This window comes from Lotus japonicus, chromosome 1 (genome assembly GCF_012489685.1).
Source record: "Lotus japonicus ecotype B-129 chromosome 1, LjGifu_v1.2".
Taxonomy (NCBI): Eukaryota; Viridiplantae; Streptophyta; class Magnoliopsida; order Fabales; family Fabaceae; genus Lotus; species Lotus japonicus.
This window is the reverse complement of record NC_080041.1, coordinates 38,325,131-38,344,683: the sequence shown is the minus strand read 5'-3', so window position 1 is coordinate 38,344,683 and position 19,553 is coordinate 38,325,131. Positions and strand designations below refer to the sequence as shown.

The 19,553-nt window shown below is 38.3% G+C and overlaps 1 protein-coding gene across 2 annotated transcripts; it reads right to left on the bottom strand.

The window, feature by feature from the left end:
- Positions 1-639: 639 nt before the first annotated feature.
- LOC130734637 (formin-like protein 20) lies at positions 640-19,409 on the bottom strand. Of its 2 annotated transcripts, XM_057587146.1 has the most exons (17): positions 18,769-19,400; positions 16,686-17,389; positions 16,387-16,608; positions 13,472-16,311; positions 13,217-13,346; positions 12,355-12,426; positions 9,462-9,560; positions 9,272-9,313; positions 8,847-8,927; positions 8,715-8,765; positions 8,561-8,642; positions 8,230-8,324; positions 8,082-8,153; positions 7,197-7,313; positions 2,611-2,679; positions 2,462-2,528; positions 640-1,690 (listed from the first exon to the last, which is right to left on the bottom strand). In XM_057587146.1, exons 1-17 carry the CDS (start codon positions 18,839-18,841, stop codon positions 1,521-1,523), a joined length of 4,986 nt encoding a protein of 1,661 aa, XP_057443129.1. In that variant the 5' UTR covers positions 18,842-19,400; the 3' UTR covers positions 640-1,520. The 2 variants fall into 2 exon arrangements, 1 of the variants encoding a protein (XP_057443129.1); XR_009018024.1 differs by lacking the exons at positions 640-1,690; positions 2,462-2,528; positions 2,611-2,679; ... (5 more) ...; positions 8,847-8,927; positions 9,272-9,313 and adding an exon at positions 12,102-12,205 and having other exon boundaries at positions 9,463-9,560; positions 18,769-19,409.
- Between the last annotated feature and the right edge of the window lie 144 nt (positions 19,410-19,553).

Sequence of the window (19,553 nt, the reverse complement as noted above, 5' to 3'; positions counted from 1 at the left end):
TTATTGATACATGTGACCATTTAAGCTTCAAAATCAGTGGATAATGCGATGTTGATACTAATACATCATAATCCAAACGTATGGGATCATTGAATGGAAAAGTCATTATACGTGGGCACTTTACAATGGACTCATTTAATTGCAGAAAAATATGAACTACTACATTACGTTCCAATGGATTTTGGTGGTTTGAAACCACGTTTACAGAATATTCCCAACTGGTACATCAGTTAGAGCTCAAGGATGCAGTCTTGTACTATAATAACTCAAGCAAACAATATCTGTAATAAGAACTCAATCAAACAATTTTGAATGACTACACCATATTATGGTTGAGAGAATTTCAGAGAAGAAAGTTTCTACTATTGATGTTATATCTACAAAGAGAGGGATATATTTATAATAGTGATTACAGCTGAAGCAGTTTAACTGCTTATCACAAAGAGAATTAACTGAAACTAACTGAGTGTTGTCAATAACTAACAACTAATCTTAGAGAAACATAAATTATGTACTTAAATTAGAGCCCCTATGGTTTAACATATTGTTGAGAAGTCTAACATTGACTAGAGATATGAACAAGATAGCGATTTTCTAAAATCATACAGTAAGTAGCCTGAAATAGCGAAACTACCTGTGTGAATTTGCAATGTGTCTTTCTATTACCAAAATGTATACACAATTGCACTTTGTCCAGGGTGCTAAATTTCATATACTAAACTAGGGACAATAAAATGAAACAAGAAGCTTTTACACTACACTAATGTGTATTACATTTCACAAGATAAATGAAACTAGCATTTCTAACTTGGCCTAGCCTCAACTTATATTAAAGTTACAGTACAGAGACCTGATTTCTAATTCTTTTCTTAACCTGATGCTGTACAACATGCATTTTGGGGTATCCTACCAAAATCTCTATTAAAAGGAAAAATATCAACTAATCTCTATGTCAAATGAGAAAGAATTGGATCCTAAAGAAAAGGGTTAGAACTCTGTACAAGGTTTCATAGTACAACTTTTGGACTTTGGTGCTTCACAATCCAAAAGCATGTGCTCTGGTGAAAGCCAAAGCCAGTCTTCATCAAAATTTCTTCTTAAATTGAATGACCGGATCTATTGTTTTCATAGTATTCACTGGATGCAGATGGATTCTCCAGCGATCTCATCTGTCCATAGTATTCTTCTGTGATAGATCAACAAGTTACCGATTCGGCAAGATACCATCAAAGAATCAACTCCTAAGCCTTTGTATGTTCAAAGATCTGCAAGTGGCAAGAATTTGTCATTCGACCCCATTAGATGACCTGCAGAGGCTAATTGCCACACCATCATTTTTGAAAGGGAGGCCACTACATTCTGTCTCAAAAGCTGTCCTCTTACTACCCTCAGGTATATCTCTTCTCTTCGGCAAGAGAAAGATGGTGGTGCAAAGGAGCAGATAACCCAGTCTTCGACTATCTTTTGCACTCTTCCTTGTCATGTTAATGCCCTTAGCCCTCTCCATTTCAGCCTCTTTCTCAGCTTTTGCCTTCTTTATCTTTTCCACTCTTGCTAGTTGAGTCAATGCCTTTGGCCTTCTCCATTTCAGCCTCTTTCTCAGCTTTCTTTTTATCTAACTCTGCTTGTTTGCAATTCTCTTCATGCGCTTTGCGAAACAACCTTACAAAATTTAATAGAGTTGCTGTAACTGCAATCGACAAAAGAGCAACAGTAAGAAGTTAACTTGAGCATTATGAAAAACATAACGTATCAAATCACATGTTTAAGCAAACAAAAAGGAGTAATGTTACCTACACACCTCTCTTAGAGGTGTGTAGAGGTGGAAGGAAGAGAGAGATAGGAAGAAAAGAAAAAGTAAGAGAGAGAAAGTATGAGATGTGATAGATGATAAGAGGAGAGAGATAGAAATAAAAATAGGTGGAAATGAAGTGTTTAAAAAGGGAGGTGTGTATATATCATTACTCAAACAAAAAGTCAAGCATGCAGGAATGAGGAAACTACATCATTCCTATCCTCCCAGTGACTATTTTCCTCCTTTTATCTTCATATTCCCTAAATATATTTTCCCTCACCCTCTGCTTTTCTGTTATCATCTTTCTTCCTTTCCTTTTTTTTTCAAGGACATACATTTCTTTCAGTTTTCAATGATTTATCACTTCCCCTATCACACTAAAGAAGATTTTTTGTAGCTCAAAGCAAATTCCATTAAAACCATTCTAGTGTGTACAAACCTACTTCCAATACCCAGAGACAAGTAACTCACTCTTTCGAAATAGCCTAATTTCTCAAAAAATACACTTATCCCAACCACAAATGCAACAGAAAAAAGTCAATAAAATGTATTTTCTGATAACACCATATAAATTGATTATAATATGGTAAAATTGAAGTCACCAGTAGAAAGACAATGGATATATGTCATACCAACAACAAGAATAAGTATCGATGCTCAACCTACCTTGCTCAAATGGACAACGGGCAGGATCCTCACCAAAGTATTGTGCAAGTGCATCTGCATTTCTGCCCTGTCAACAGACAAATCCAACATTCTTTACATCCCTTATACTTGTGCATAATCTACCAAAAAGGTGGTCAAGCATATATTACCACTACAGAATATAGGTTTGTTAGAGATGCCACCTCTGACTCAACTACACCAACGAATTCTTTCAATGTCTGAAAAGAAGATAAAAGCCAGTCAAATGCACTGAAAATGCAAACCATATTAGCTATGATTAGCTTCTTGCATGCAATATGATGGGAAAGTTGTTCACTTCTGAAAAATTACACTCCTTATTGTTTGGTTTGACACATACTCAATGATTATTCAAGACTAAAGTAAGTAATATAGGAAGACAAATATTTTGTCATTACATATGCCCTGTTAAAGATGCAATGTAAAAACTTGATACACATCATTTAGGTGGCTATATAAGCTAAGCCTCATTCTTGTAATTGTTATGATGTTGATGAATGATATGTCCTCTGTTTCCTCTATTCTCTATGTTCTCCTTCCCTTTTCCCTCTCTTTCTAGTTCTTGTGCATCCAAATCAAGTATGGAAGTTATCTTAAGCAGAAGTTCGAAGTTGACCTATTCAACCATATTAATCGACCCTCATAGGTCTTCCATTTTCTAACAGATATATTTTTTACAAGCTTAAAGAAAGCTTTGGCTTTAGGGGGAGTGTTAGAATATGAAAAAGATATCTTATAATATCTTAATCATTTCTTAGATGAATTAAGGTAATTTAGATTATTCTTTAGATAATTTGATTAGTTTCTTTATATTCGTATTTATATTGACTTGTTTCCTTGTTTCCAACACAAAAGCTTGAGTTGGATCTTCTATTAGACAGTAATTCCTATCCAAACAACATAATAGCCAAGAACTTGAGCATTGTCTTTGTTTTCATTATGTAACCCTTTATATGGTGCACTTTTGACCTACCTCAGAATGCGAACCATAGCATCCCAATGATTATCCTAAGGAAAATGCATAAATTGGCTTGACAAACTAATAGTAAAAGTAATATCTAGTTTAGTTAGTGAAAGGTAGTTGAGTTTGTAAGTTGTTAAGAAGTATCACATTGATTATGGCTAAATAAGTCCTTCTACAGGGTACAACAACCCTCGCCCCTAAGCTAGCTTTTAGAGTAGAGTTAGGTCTAACCCAAATTCTAAGATGGTATCAGAGTCTATCCTAGATCCGTTTAGTGAAGATCGCCTGGATATGGGCCACCCGCAAATGTTCATTCCTGCATATGTCAAACTCAGGAAACTAGAATGAAAATATTGTCTTGATGCTGAGTACACAGCATAGAGCTAACTTTATAATGATAACATATTACAAATATGGAAATAATATCTCTCCTAATTATGGGAATAAATTCCCTGATCTGTAACAGCTAATCAACAATTAATCCTAATTACAGGCTTGGCCAACTACAATTATATACATAAATTAATCTGGTCAGTAACTGTTATTCAATTGATTAGTCAATCAATTCCTTTGACAGTATATCTGATGAAACCCTGATATTATTCAACAGAAAAATGTACAAGAAACAGATGAGTATTCGAGAGACTCATCACTCTCCTAATTCCCAATTCCCAAATGATCCCAAAGATACCTAAACCCTCTTCACACTCCCTTATTTATAGGCTAAGCCATAACTAACTAACTAACTCTAAATGCTAACCCTTAACTAACTAACTAACTCCAAGTACTCATCAATACTCCCCCCTAAACATCCACCTTGTCCTCAAGGTGGGGTAAAACACAAGCTTCTTTAAACAAACAAAAAACAAATACTCCAACAGTTGGGCCTGGCCCATTAGAGTAAGGGAATGAACTGGTCTGTAGATGATTGAGAAAGAAAAGTTCCTCTTGGGCCCGTTCCTTCTGTTTAGCATTATGGGCTTTGGCCTTGTGGTCAAACTTTGACCCAATTCTGAAAAATCTAGCTGAGCCAGCCTTGCTCTGCTTCGTGTGAACGCGTGTGCGTGTGAAGACAACGGAAAGACCACACCCAACCAGCGACGACGGAAACGAGCGTCCCCCCGCCATAACTGCAAAGTTCGGTGGCTTCGCCGGCGGCCGTGAAACGGTTACCGACTAGCGAATGAGCGAGCGCCCTTTACTCTCCTCCGTGCGAACTAACTCGAGGCCACAGTATCCCACCACCGCTGTCTCAGCCAAATCCGGTGGCTTAGCTGGAGGACGGTTGGCCACCAAGTCCGATCTGCAAGAATCACCAAGGATGAAGTGTGAGCTGCCACCACTGCGGTCTGGTGGCTTAGTCTCCAGTTGAATGGCAACCATCGAAGAGCAAAGAACAGAGGTCTGAATGAAGACCTCCGTCCAGCAAAAGAACGTGTCCGGCAGTCGATTGGCGGTTACCGCCGTGCAGAGACATGAATCCGGCGGTTTCCGCGGCGGCCGTCTCTCCCAATCGAACCCTAAATCACTGATTTGGGGCAAAACGATTGGTTGCACCTTCTTCCTCCCATGAATGCTGCAAATCTGCCATTTCTCCATTGAAGAACCTTCCTGTAACCGCTTGATTTTGATTTCCCCTTCGGCGTCGATCTTCTCCCCTTTCGCCGTCAACGTGCAATCGATGTAATCAACCACGGTGACCGGTTGACACCGTGACACCTCCGCTGTTTGCTCCGCCGCCATTGCAAACTCCGAGTCTTTCCGCGACGCTTCCATCTCAGAATTCTCCGGCGAATATGGCTTGATCTCTGATTTCGCCAACAGCACTGAATTGGCCTCAGGTTTGGCTTCCACCACAACAGTTCTTCGTTCTGCCTCCAAGACTTCTTGCTTCCCAGGGATTTCTTCCTCCTCTGAATCTTGAACTGGTTCTGGCATGTACGGTTCCAATTCTGGTTCGAATTTCCTCAACAGAGCCTCCACAAATTCCCACCATGTTGCCTTCTGATTGCGTCTTCTCCAGCAAAACCACCACATGAAAGCTTCACCAGTCAAAGCCTTCTCTGCCCCTGAGAATTTCTCCTCTTCGGATACTCCCTTGGCCTCACAGTGTTGCTCCACCATAATGAGCCATCCGTAGGCCTCTCTTCCATCAAATTCTGGAAACATCTTCACGAATTGATGGCAATCACAGCACCTAGATCGGTGCTCTGATACCAATTGATGAAACCCTGATATTATTCAACAGAAAAATGTACAAGAAACAGATGAGTATTCGAGAGACTCATCACTCTCCTAATTCCCAATTCCCAAATGATCCCAAAGATACCTAAACCCTCTTCACACTCCCTTATTTATAGGCTAAGCCATAACTAACTAACTAACTCTAAATGCTAACCCTTAACTAACTAACTAACTCCAAGTACTCATCAATATCCCACGCTCCAGATGTCCAGCTCTGGGCGTGAGGGAGTGCGTTGAGAAGTCTCACATTTACTAGAGATACGGCCAAAATATCCCCTATATATGGGAAGGCAATCCTCTCCTCTTGAGCTAGATTTTGAGGTAGAGTTATGCCTCCCAAATGCTAACATGACAAACTATATAATGATTCTTGAACCATGACATCGCCCTTTATTTAAGGTGAAAGAGATATAACACACGAAGTGTATTGGCCATTTTAGATTAAATATAAATCAAAAGATTGACACCACATCCAGAATAGTTGATGATAGGAACCCAAATATTAGTAGCCTTAGTATTGCTAAGGTATTTGTTAGGAAGGGTAGAAGGGGGAATAAAATTGATTCCCACTAGTGATAACTGCCAAGCTGATGTGGCAGTATCTTCAGGGTACTAGAAGTGTGAAAGAGGGAGAGAATGCTGAGAGAGATTGGGGATTATATAAGCATGTTTTGTGTGAGAGAGAGGTTAGGCTTGAATTGGGTTTAGGCTTGGACTTGGGAGAATAGAGGCCCTCTCTAATTTGCCTCTGCTATCTTTTCGTTTATTCTTCTTCTATCTGTAACTACTACTACACTGATTCTTGGTGATTTCACCAGAATCTCAGTAAATAATACCAGTTTATTTCAGTCTGTTTCTTCCATTTTTCTGGGTCCTAACAGTTGAATACATTGAAGAAACCAATTTAAGAATAATCTGATGGAGCCTTAATGTTAGGACCCGAAAATCCTAACGTGGAGAAACGATAGAGAAAATAGGGGAAAGTGGAATATTTTTGGTATTTTTTCTGAATGTAAAACTGATATTAAAATAAAAAGGATAAAAAGGAACTGAGAGGCTGGGTCCTCTTCAGAACCAAGAGGCTGGTTCCTCTTCAATAGGGCTGGTTCCCTTTACAACTCAATAATTTAATCCATGACTCTAACCTAAGGAGGACACTCCTATTTATAATAACTAATCCTAATATCAATAACTTAATCCCTAAGAAATACAGAAGATATACTACTAGAATAAGAGATAACATCCTAATATAAAAGATAGATTCCTAAATTTAATCCTCATATAATTAATCCTAACACTTAACCCCCGATCTCAACTATAACTCCCTAGGCTAGACTGCGAACTTGAATTATTGATGGTGATACTAATAGTAATAATTACTGTGAAATACCTTCATGATACAGGAAAACCAGTATTATGAAATAAGTTTAGACACAGAATTTTCTTTGCATTATGCTATTTTAATAATGTAATGAAGAGTCAAGAGACAGACATAAAAATGCTAAACACCTTACGGAAAACTTCGGACACAGGGCCATCATTTTCCGATGCAGCAAGCTCCTGTTTAACCTTTTCCAATCCTTTGATGATTGCCTGCATTTCTTCTGCTAATGACTTTAGTTGTATCTGCCGGATTAGGAATTTACAATCAATATTCATTGGAATCCCATTAATGAATACTGAAAATGAGTCAGTTCCAACAACGTTTATTTTTTTGCTAATGTTGGAACAAACCATGGCTTAGTAGCCCTCCAAGGCTTTAGAAAATTACTAACCAACCTATTTGAACTTTCAATACCTACCGAGAGTGATTAAGAATAAGAAGTGAAAGAAAGGAATAAATGTGTAATAATTCAAAAGGTTTTGGAGGAGCTTAATTCAACAAGTGTGCTCCTATGTGAACTCTTTTGATTTTAAGGTTATGGGAAATAGCAATTTCAATTTAGATTTCTAAACTAACATACTTCAGTATGAAAGGGGCTATTTTGTACACAGTTGACAAGGATTAATAGCCAAAATTAAAATTAAAATTAAAGTGGATATTTGTCAAAAGTCCAGAGTTAAAGGAGGTTAGCTTCATGTTAGACTTTTCCATTGGTCAATTGCAGTTCCAACTTCCAACCTTAATTTAATAGTCCAATTGCATCCCCACCCCCACCTCCTGCTTGATTTAATGGTAGTTATAACTATTGCAAAGAGTTTGTGTGCTTTTATGATGATTGAAACTTTGAAAGACAGGCTGGACCATTGCCAAATGTCATTAAAAATTTAAAACAGGGCAGAATGTCTTTTACAAATAAAGGGGAAAAGTGAAATTGGACCAATAAATCAGGACAACAGGGTGCAACTGACCTTTATTCTTTTGTATATAAAGCAATAAAATAAAATTGTTACCTTAGTGGCTGTTTCCAAGCTAACAAGGCCCAGGTGAAAATCAAGGAGTCCAGGAGACTTTTCGGCTAGGACCTGGAGTTCAAATGAAATAAAGGAGAAAGTTAATCCACCAAATAATATCTAAATTTATTGTAACTGAGACATGTACCTTGCAAAGATAATGCATCAGTGTCATTCTACTGTTAGAAGCACGAGTATCAGTGAGCTTTAAAAGACTTTCCAACTTGAATCCAACAGCAGATCCTGCACAAAGACGAAACTTTCATGTTATTTTCCCATTAGCAGGACATTTTACATTATATCAGATCTAGAAAACACAACTTTTGTTGCTAACACAGATGAAGGGCCAATAATGATCTAAATAATAAAATTAGAGAGAACTTGTTATCAAAAAAATTAGAGAGAACTAGCACAGTATATGTAATTTATAACCAGAAATGAATTAAGATGAAGACACTGCTGTCACGGAAAAGACATACCCCTTGCTGTTCCTTGATTTAATGTATTACCCAAATAAAGAATTTTCTTCATAATCTCCTTCAGTTTTAGCGAATTGCGGACCTATAGCCAGAGAGGATGCAGGTAAAATAAATACAAGCAACATAATCTTTATTAGATTCATAAGCAAAATACCTCTTCACAGGCAGAGTTCACCGTGTTTAAACTCCTCTTAAACTCTGTAATCTGCATAAAGTGGGATAACGATATGTTAAGCAAGAAATCAAATCCACAACAAGTTCAGAAAAATATTACAAACTGCCAAACCTGACAACCGTACTGAATCTTGAAAGCAAAAACTCTTAATTTTGATTCCACTCGAGGCACTTTCATCAGCTCCAAAAAATACTGAAACATAATTAATATATATAAGAATATACCTCCACATAGCAGTTCTTGAATTAACATAGACCAAAAGAATTTATCTATAATCCAACATCTAAGGATCTCTTTGAGTTCACATTTCGTTTAGCGAAATCAACATTTTTTTTCAATCCATTGAATGATGCCTTTAATATAAACAATAACCCAACCAAAATAAAAGATCAACTCCTAAAATAAAATATAAAATCCTAAAATAAACTAACCCCTAGACATTTAGAATCCTAACAAAACCCATATACGTTCTATGTGCTCATATTTTTCTGTACACAACTAAATAATACTTTGGTTAAAAGAAATCAATCACAAACCTGTTCACACCTTCCCAAATTTTCCTTGTCACCAGTATATGCCTATATAATCATATAACCAAGACGAATCAAAATTAGAAAAGCAAACAAATTATTGGAAAAGCGTGCAACACATAGTAACAACACAAACAAGAACACTTAATTGCAAAATCAAGATCTAAGAATCATGTATGAATTTGTTATGCTTCACCTTCAACAGTTCCATCTCCTCTTTGGTAGGACAAAATTTGATGAGATTTTCCACCTGATCAACATCTAACACCGATTCATCCAAAGCTAGAACTGCAGCCTGAGAATAAGATTTTCAGCTTGTTAGACAATAAACACCTTACAGGGGAGACCGAGAAGCTTAATTAAGTTTCCACAAATATAATTGAGGCGGTAACGGTATGACAGAGCGTTCCGCGAGTATCCCACGTTGTGGAATGTGACCACATTTCGTATCCCGCACACTTGTTACTATTCCATTATGTCGATACTATTAGAGAAAATATGTTTACATATAGTTAAGTCTTTATTATAGTTGATGGTCGGTTGGTAGTTAGTCTTGCTACACAGCTGTCATAGAAGAGTGTTCGATTCCTAAGGCTTCCGTAACTGATAGTGGAGCATTACCGAATGTACCAGCCAATTTTTCGCACTCCATAACCATCAAGTTTGATGATACGAACTTCTTCACCAGCAGGTTGAAGGTGTCATTCGAACTCCCAAATTGCAGCAATATGTGGTTTATCCAAATCCACCACCTTGCTATCTCTCGGATGAAGATCGCGCCTCTGAAACAGTAAATCCAGCACATCTTGCTTGAGAGCAACAAGATTCCACTCTTTTCACGTTTCTCTCAACGCTCTGAAGGATGTTAAGATGAATGTCAACATGCTAGTCTCCATCGGCGGTCCTGTGAGTCATTACGATCAGCCGATCACATCGATGCGATTTTCGATGGACTCCCTAAGGAATTCAATTATCTTGCTACAGTTGCCTTCAATCGTGCAGCTCCTTGTTTCGTTGCAGAAATTGAATCCATGATAATAGCCTACAAAGCTTGTCTGGAGCATATGAAGAAGTGACAAGTTGGTGATTCATCGTCTTCGGTGCTTCTTACTCAGGCTTCGCTAGCTGTGTTAAAAGAAGATTGTTTTTTCTTTCTTTCTAAAACTGTGTACATTTATTTTGTCAAATTGTAATGTAAAAAATCACATAGGGTGTAATATTCTAAATGTTAATGATTTCAAGTTAAAACTCATTTTCAAAATAAAAATTTAAAAGTTAAAACTGATATAAAAATTAATTCTTTAATATCCGCGGTTGTTGATTTAGCAGAGATATTTTATAGTACCTGTTGCACTCTTATATTAATCTTTTTCCTAATTAAATTGCTTTTTATTCCCTCCATTTTCATTATATACATGTTCCCTTTACTTAATTAAATTGCATTTTAGTCCCTTCATTTTCATTATTAATTTACCCTAATATTAGTTGATGTTAGATAGTAGTATTAAAGTGAATAGAAAATTTCATTTTCTTATTTGTAATTGTTGAATGTGAAGGTATAGGACGAAAAATAAAACTAAGTTTGTGATATCAAACTTTCTTGACCTTTAGAGTAAGGAAAAATAATAAATTTTGATTAACATGGGTTTAACATATTTGAATGATCTCTAAAATGGAACTTGCACAACTTAAGAATTGAAAAGCATAAACAACAGAATGATTAGAGGTAATAAATATTTCTTAATCAAATAATTGATTAAATGAAAAATGAATTCATAATATTTGCATTGCTCTAATGCCAAAAAATAATCAATTATTTCCCATGGATAAAAATAAACTATTGGGTATGTAAATGATGATTTATTTTTGTCTCTTTAAGATTGAGTTATCCGTGTTAAATCTCAAATATTTGCTTCAAGGTCATCTATGATTTTTTAAAGTCTTCATCCTATGATTGTAATTTATTTCTAATTTTTTATTTTAATTATAAACAATGATTTAGCTTATATAATAATCAACACAATAAAAATTCCGTCGTGCGTTGCACGGGAAAAAATTCTAGTAGCCTACAAAGCTCATCTGGAGCATATGAAGAAGTGACAAGTTGGTGATTCATCATCTTCGGTGCTTCTTACTCAGGCTTTGCAAGCCTCTTTGACGCAACCCGACCCAGTTTCTTCGCAAACACAAGTTCCTTAGGTGAATCTAACTTCTGGAAATTCTGGATTTGAGAACCCTATGCATTCCCATTCATCTGGTCATGGTTTACCTAACGACGGATGTGATTTTCGTGATGGCACAGGTCACGGAGGATGATAGCACTCTTATACCACGTTGAATTATAGGATTTACTCTTTTAGATTATGAAGAGAGAAATTGGAAGTATTCTAAATAATTTTTTATACTTCATTAATAATACTGGATTCAGAAGTATAATATTTATAGACTAGATTCCTAGAGGTTTCCTAGTCAACTACTAACTCAAAAAATAAAATCTAGATGATAACATCTTATATCCTAATCTTTCATAAAGAAATCAAAATAATATAAAATCTAATCCTAACAAACCATATCCTAACAAATCTATCTCAACAAGATATATCTTAATAGATATCTCATAATAAATATCTCAACAATTAGTAAACTTTAAGGATCTGAATTATGCATTTATGCTTCGCTTGTATATTTACACTTGCACAAACTATCTTGTGAATACAACAAATATTTAGATTGCTCAAGTTCTTAAGTGTCTACATGGATAAAAAATAGCATGAAATTTTGTCATAAAGTAAGTTTATAAAGGCAATTTAGATTCAAGTCTTTTTCAATGATTTACCTTTGAGTTTTCCGTTGTCTTCCTCTACCTCTATTTATTAGGCTATACCCTATTTGATTATCCTTTAAATGGGGCTTCTATTTCAAGACAAAGCTTGCACACACCTTGCATTCCAAAAATTCAAATTTGTTTCATGCAAAAAAATTAAATACGGTCATTCATTGTAATATACTTTAACGCAAAATCCAAGCTCGCATAACTTTATTTCAAAAACTACTCACATGAATTAAGACATTTCAAAGTATCAACTTACCATCATATCAGGAAGTGGCATCTTAACCTTTGTGAGCATAATTTCAGTATTGTAGGCTCTCCTTAGGTCAACCTACAATTAAACATACAAATATACAAGTTATTGATCAGATACCTAGGAAGTACCAAGTAAACATCAATTCAATGAGTTCTAAATATTTGCTTCAATAACCCCAAAAATGCACCACTGTGCATACAACAGCTGATTCTAATTTTCATGACATAGAGGAGACAGCAATGAAGGGATTAGAAAATAAAAATAACAGTTTTAAGAGATGTATTCAAAACAGTCATTGAGGCACAATACTTCATGCATTAAGAGGTTTGTAACAATATTTTTCTTGACACAATAAAAACAAGGTTTATTCAATAACTATATATTGAAACTTACAGAAGTTTTACATAGATGTCCAATCATATTTCACCTTCTTGCCACATCATAATTGAATTAAAATTAAAGAGACCAAAAAGGCAAGATGGTGAAATATAGTTGGACATTTGTATTAAACTTGTTTACAATGTCAGTAAATAGTTATTAAATTCTAAAAATAAAGTGAACATTTATTTCCTTCAAAATTAAAGAGCAAAGACCAAATCACTCAAGTCAAATCACAATGAAAATGGTTTCACGTATGAAAATATTACTAGGCAATAGACATACTCCATACTTAATAGCAGTATCAAATTCCAATTTTAGTATACCGAAAGACTTGAAAATCATCAGCAACCTTTATTGTGTAGTAAAAATACCAATCATGGAAATTCACTTTAAAAAAGAAATATTACCAAGTGAAAACCATCATATCACCTCTCACACAAGGATTATTTCAAAAATTGTATTTCAAGAATGTACAGAAAAATACCAAGGTGATTTTTTCAGGTTTGGATCCAGCAGATTTGTTTCGCCCTCCAGATTTACCACCAGAATCAGCAGGTTTTGGAACATTTGCAGAAAAATACTTCACTATCTCTGAAACGTCAAACTCTTGTCCACTAAGATGGAATTTAAAACCAATCATTACAACAAGAAGGATATTGAAAGCAGAAATTAAGTGTATAATTATAAAGAATTGACATTGAGTAAACCAAATCTTGCAATGACAGAAAAATCAAATTACCTTTGAGATTCTCCGGGTCTTTGTAATTCTTCCCATAAACTTCCTTTCATTGCTGTTGAGACCTTACTCCAATACAGAGCCTTTAAATTGGACTGTCGGGCTGCCACTGCACTAGCACCTGGACGTGCAAGTCCGCGCCCTCTTCCTCTTGGATCCGCTCCCACTGCCCCTTTAGAACCAAGGGGAGGAGGTGGTGGAGGTGCGCCACCTGGAGGAGGAGGAGCACCAGGAGCCTGACTTCTAGGAGGAGGTGGAGGTGGTGGGCCTCGGACACCTGGAGGTGGTGGAGCTCCATGCACTGGGGGAGCTACAGGAGGTAGGGGTGGAGGGGGTGGGCCTTGGCTACCTGGAAGAGGTGGAGGTTGTGGCGCTCCATGCACTGGGGGAGCTACAGGAGGTGGGGGTGGAGGGGGTGGGCCTCGGACACCTGGAGGTGGGCCTTGGCTACCTGGAGGAGGTGGAGGTGGAGGTGGTGGCGCTTCATGCACTGGGGGAGCTACAGGAGGTGGGGGTGGAGGGGGTGGGCCTCGGACACCTGGAAGTGGGCCTTGGCTACCTGGAGGAGGTGGAGGTGGTGGCGCTCCATGCACTGGGAGAGCTACAGGAGGCGGGGGTGGAGGGGGTGGGCCTCGGACACCTAGAGGTGGGCCTTGGCTACCTGGAGGAGGTGGAGGTGGAGGTGGTGGCGCTTCATGCACTGGGGGAGCTACAGGAGGCGGGGGTGGAGGGGGTGGGCCTCGGACACCTGGAGGTGGGCCTTGGCTACCTGGAGAAGGTTGAGGTGGTGGCGCTCCATGCATTAGGGGAGGTACAGGAGGTGGAGGAGGAGTTGGTGGCGCTCCAGGTAGGGGAGGTGGGGCACTTGATGGAGGAGGAGGTGGCGGTGGAGGTGGAGGTGGAGGTAGTGGCTCTCTATATAAAGGAGGTGGAGGTGGGGAACTTGATGAAGGAAGAGGTGGCGGTGGCGGTGGAGGTGGGGGTGGTGGTGGTGAAGCTATACTAAGAGGAGGTTGAAGTGAAGGAGATGTAACTATATCAAAAGGTGGTGGTGGTGGAGCTCTGCATACAGGAGAAGAAGTGAGAAGTGGTGGTAAAGGTTGGGGTGGGGTTGGGGGTGGGGGTGGGGGTGGGGACAGAGTTGGGGTTGGAGGTGGAGCATCAAGTGATGTTAGGGGTGTTGACAGCAGAGGGAGTGGAGTTCTATCTATTGAAGACATAGGCAGAGGTGGAGGAGGTATGGTTGCAACGCCATACTTTGGGGGAGGAGATGGTGGTTGTGGTGGTGAAGGAAGTGGAGTTTGGGTTATTGTTGTGCGTGAGCTTGGAGGAGATGGAGTTGTAAGTGATGTTAGGTGTGTTGAGGGAGGAGGGAGTGGAGCTCTATCTGTTGCAGACATGAGTAAAGGAGGAGAAGGAGGTATGGTTGTAACGCCATACTTTGGAGGAGGAGGTGGTGGTTGTGGTGGTGATGGAAGAGAACAAGGAAAAGAAGCTTCACCTGACATAATTGCACTTCCTGCAATAACGGAAGCCGGAGGAGGTGTGGTTGGGGGTAGAGATGGAGGAGGGGGTTGTGGTGGTGGTGGTGAAGGAGAACAAGGAAGGGAAACATCACCAACTGATTTAGAAACTTTTGAAATAATTGCACTTCCTGCAATAAAAGGAGCTGAAGGAGGGGGTGGAGGTGGAGGTAGAGCTTTAAGTGATTTTGGAGGTGTTGAGGGAGGAGGGAGTGGAGCTCTATCTGCTGAAGACATTGGAGTAGAGGGAGGGAGTGGAGGAAGAGGTGGTGGTTGTGGTGGTGGTGGAGGAGGACAAGGAAGGGAAACTGCGCCAAGCGATTCACAAACTTCTGACATAATTGCACTTGTCATGTCTGTAGAAACCATTGCTCTAGAGACATGAGAACCAGAAGCAGATTTTCCTTTGGCATCAGTCATTTTCTCGTTTGCAGAAGTAGCATTTGACAGAGCAGCAGGTGAATTATTATGCCTTGTTGGTGGATATGAGACATGCAATGAATCTTGATAAGAACCCTTGTTGGAAGGTATCCACCTAGGCGCCACATCTGGTTTTGCTAGTTTTGCATGAAAACCATGTTCATGGTGAGAACCATGTTGTTCATGGTGAAAACCATGTTGTTCATGGTGTTTAGTCTTTTGCTTTGCTGCAACTGCATCTCCCACTGAACTTGAGTTTGAAGGAAGTTGATTCTTTTCAGCAGATGGAAGTAATTTATCTGATTCTGATCTGGAATGATCATGCACCAGCTGCATTTCCTCAGACTCTAATTCTGTTTTTGTTGCATTGTTATCTTTGTCAAACTTGTTTTGCGTAGCTGCCAACTCATCATGCCTATCCATAGTGACTTCCTTTGTCTCCATAGTATTCATCATATCAAAAGTCGCTGCAGTTTGAGTTGACTTATTTTCTCCATCATCCACTGTAATATCTTTCACACCATGAGAATCAAAATCCACACTCGGGTCAAGCTTGTACTTCACATCATCAACAATAATGTCTTTTATCATACTAATATCAGCATCTGCCCTTCCAACATGTTGATGAATCCCATCATCTTGCACAGAATCCTGAGAAGTATGAGGATCTGAATACTCTTTCCAGACCTCTTTATGACTTCCATCATCTACTGCATCTTCATGAATCCTTGAAGAATCATATTCCCCCTTACCTTCCTGTATATCCATTACATTGCTGAAGATCTCTTCCGCTTCGTAGAATTCCTCAGGTGAAGCACTTTCTTCTGGCTCATTTGCATCTCCATTTACAATGACTGTGGTTATATTAGGTAGAACAGCATCAGCGTCCAAAAAAAGCACCTGATACAAATATGAGTGTGTGTTCAACTCCTCCTACTTTAGAAAATGGCTGACATACAAATAACAAAAACATACCTCAGATTTAAAATCCTTGGGGAACTGGTCCTTTGCATCCCACAAAATATCAATTTCATCACGGCTCAGAACCAAAATATCTGACCGTACAAATGCAGTATGAAACATGACTCTAAACATCATCTCCTCACGAACAAAATCTTCACTTAAATGTATGCATTCAAGAACGACATCCCCTTGAACACGACAACGGATATCAATTTTCACGAGCACACATTCTGCCTGTGGTTACAATTTCTTAAGAAGAGTTTCAATCTAATTAATCCACATTCAGTATGAACAGCATAACTTTACATCACCTGTAGGTAGTGGCGGACATGATTTTGGGATTTTGAAGTTGAGAAAAGAAGCTGAGAACTTCTATTGGAAGGCTTTGAAGGGTCCGGACCATACACACGTACAACAGGCCTGCAACCTTTTCCGCCATCAAATAATGGAAGGACTCTAAGAATCAGACAATCCAAATACAAGGGTGTTTCCGATGGAGGCCACTCAGAACCCAAATGTCTCCTGGAAATATACTGAAGATATCTTAACTGAGAAGGCTGTGGGTTCAAAGGAGATAAAAGTTGAAGAAGTTCTTTGGGAGCTTGCTTGTAGACCATTTCAAGGGTCTTCTGGTCTCCAGTGTATTGCTTCCGATACAACAGAAGACCAGCTAGCATAAATGCCAGCACAGGCCAACCCCCCCTTTCACAATGCATCAAAAGTATATTTTGTTGTCCCTCCAAAGACAGCCAACTTTCACTTGATCGAAGGAAATGATGAATCATCTCCAAAGGAAGAAGTGGACAACCTTCATATTGCCGAGGGTACTCCATAACTGTCATGTCATACTGAGACAGTATGTCTGAAATTTGGCTGCGCCTGTTCCCTTCTCTGAAATTGAACACCATGAAAGAAGCATCTGGAAAGTGATCTTGTAGCTGAGCTACAATGCCCCCAACATAAACTCTGTACTCATCTTCTTCCAAGACATCCGTGGAGAAGCAACAATCAAAAACTGCATAGAACATAGAAAGAACAGTCAACTATCAATGAAACACAACATTACAGAACCAAAAAATTATGCACAACTTCATTCTATGTGTTTCATTTTAATAAGAAGTAAATTAATTCACAAAATAGAAGTTGTACTACATAAAAAAGACCAAGCATATACAGTAATTAGAGTAGGCAGGCAGGCACCTTCAAACTGCGAAGTTTTATCTTTACTACTACATAGCAAAAGCAATATGTGACGCATAAACATAATTTCCAAAACCACAAATACAATTCTCACCCAAAACGCATACTCTTGAGCTTCTATTAAGAATTTAAGATAATACCAACCTTCCTTAGTTTTTCAACTAACAACTCTCAATTGATTTTTTTTTTGATAGGCAAAGATTTTATTAATGGGAGTACAAGGGGTACTCCAAACCCATAAACAAATTACAGCAAAGAAAGAAAGAAAAGAAAATCAACAAAAGTCACAATACCCACCCAAATACGCCTAAAGTTTCCCCACTGATTGCTAATACTGGCCACAGTAACTACACTAGCACAATGAATATACTTCCAAGTTCAGCACGGCAAAAATTATGCAGCACGGGCCATCCCCATTATCCAGAAACCGATAATTAAATTAACAACTCTCAATTGATGAAACATGGCCTCTCTGATACCACTATTCTAGTTAGGAGCTGCTTCTATTAAGAATTTAAGATAAAACCAAACAACCTTCCTTAGTTATTCAACTAACCAGCCTCAATTGATAAAACACTGTGATAACTCTGATACCACTAGATGTTGGAGAGTGAAAAGGAAAACATAGAGAAGCAGCCTTTCATAGACATACAAAGCGAGACCAAGAGATTCAGGCCGGATATTTTCAAAACAGAAACAAAACAATAGTTTTACAAGTTTCATATAGACACTTGAACCTTCACAGTTCCCTTTCTAATTGACCTTTATAATTATATTTTGACATGAGCGTGGATTGGAAAATCTAAAGCCAACCCATAATAGTATCAATTAATTTTCTTCACTAAAAAAAACTCTGATACCACTAATTCTATCCTCTTTATCTGAAATTCAATTCAGTACCATATTCCATATTTTGAATAACCTACCAGTAACAAAACCCAATTAAATTAAACATGAATATACCAAAGCAAGCCAATCCCATTTCTGAACATGGTTAACTTAATGAGGCATGAAGCATCATTACATAACCCCAACACCCTAAAAATTAAAAACCCCACATTGTTGTAACTAACACATTACGTAGCAATGTTTCAATTCTGGAGAGCTCGAGCTCAATCACCAAAAGAAAAAGAAAAAGAAAAAGAAAATTGAATTTTTTAAAGAAGAAGCAATGTGAGATGAAGAGAGACAAACCATAGACCCTCTCAGAGATTTCGAGGAGGCGATCCGGCGGCTTCCGGTAAAAGAACCTCCGGAACAGCGCCATCCGGTGGTGGCGCTGTTTCTGCCCTGACCGGATCCAAAACGAAAGCTGGAAATCCCACCGCCAATGTCAAAACGCACCGTTTCGCAGATTTTGCAGCAATTGAAAATTGAATGCGGAATGGGAAAAGGGGATAATAATAATGTTAATGGTAAAATGAATCAATTTAATGAGAGAATGTGAAAGAGAGGGGAAGGAAAAGTAGGTATATGAAATTGAGAAGATAACAACAATAATAATAATAAGGTTTGGATTAGATAAGAAGGCATAGAAAATGGGGAATATGAATGTGAATGTGAATGTGAATGTGGGATGAATAAGAAGAAGAAGAACAAGTCATTGAGGAGAGGAATGAAGGTAGTGGAGTGAAAAGGAGGATAGAGTGTATGCAGTGTCCTCTCCCTCTCTATGAATCTATCTAATCTATATCTATGTCTGGGTGTTTCTCTGCAACAACAACAACGGCAACGGAAACAAACATCAACTCCCTCAATTTTGGGGGAGGGGAGGGGAGAGACAAAGCGATCATAAAACGACGGGACCCCTCTTTACATAATCTACGTGCCTAGGAGTAGGACCCTCCATGCTGTCATCATCATTTCCTAATACCCTAATACTACTACTAATTTCATATATATAAATTACAATTACAATATTCATTTTTAGTTACGGGAGGGAGGAAAGGTCATTTGTTTAATTTAATACATATTGTTTC

Bases quoted from the DNA above. Each gene is read 5' to 3' on its own strand.
- LOC130734637 (XM_057587146.1), bottom strand. From the start codon at position 18,841: ATGGCGCTGTTCCGGAGGTTCTTTTACCGGAAGCCGCCGGATCGCCTC. The intron at 16,609-16,685 runs GTGATGTAAAGT...TTGTAACCACAG, and splicing joins ATGTCCGCCACTACCTACAG to GCAGAATGTGTGCTCGTGAA. The intron at 8,928-9,271 runs GTTTGTGATTGA...ATTATGTTTCAG, and splicing joins ATTTGGGAAGGTGTGAACAG to TATTTTTTGGAGCTGATGAA.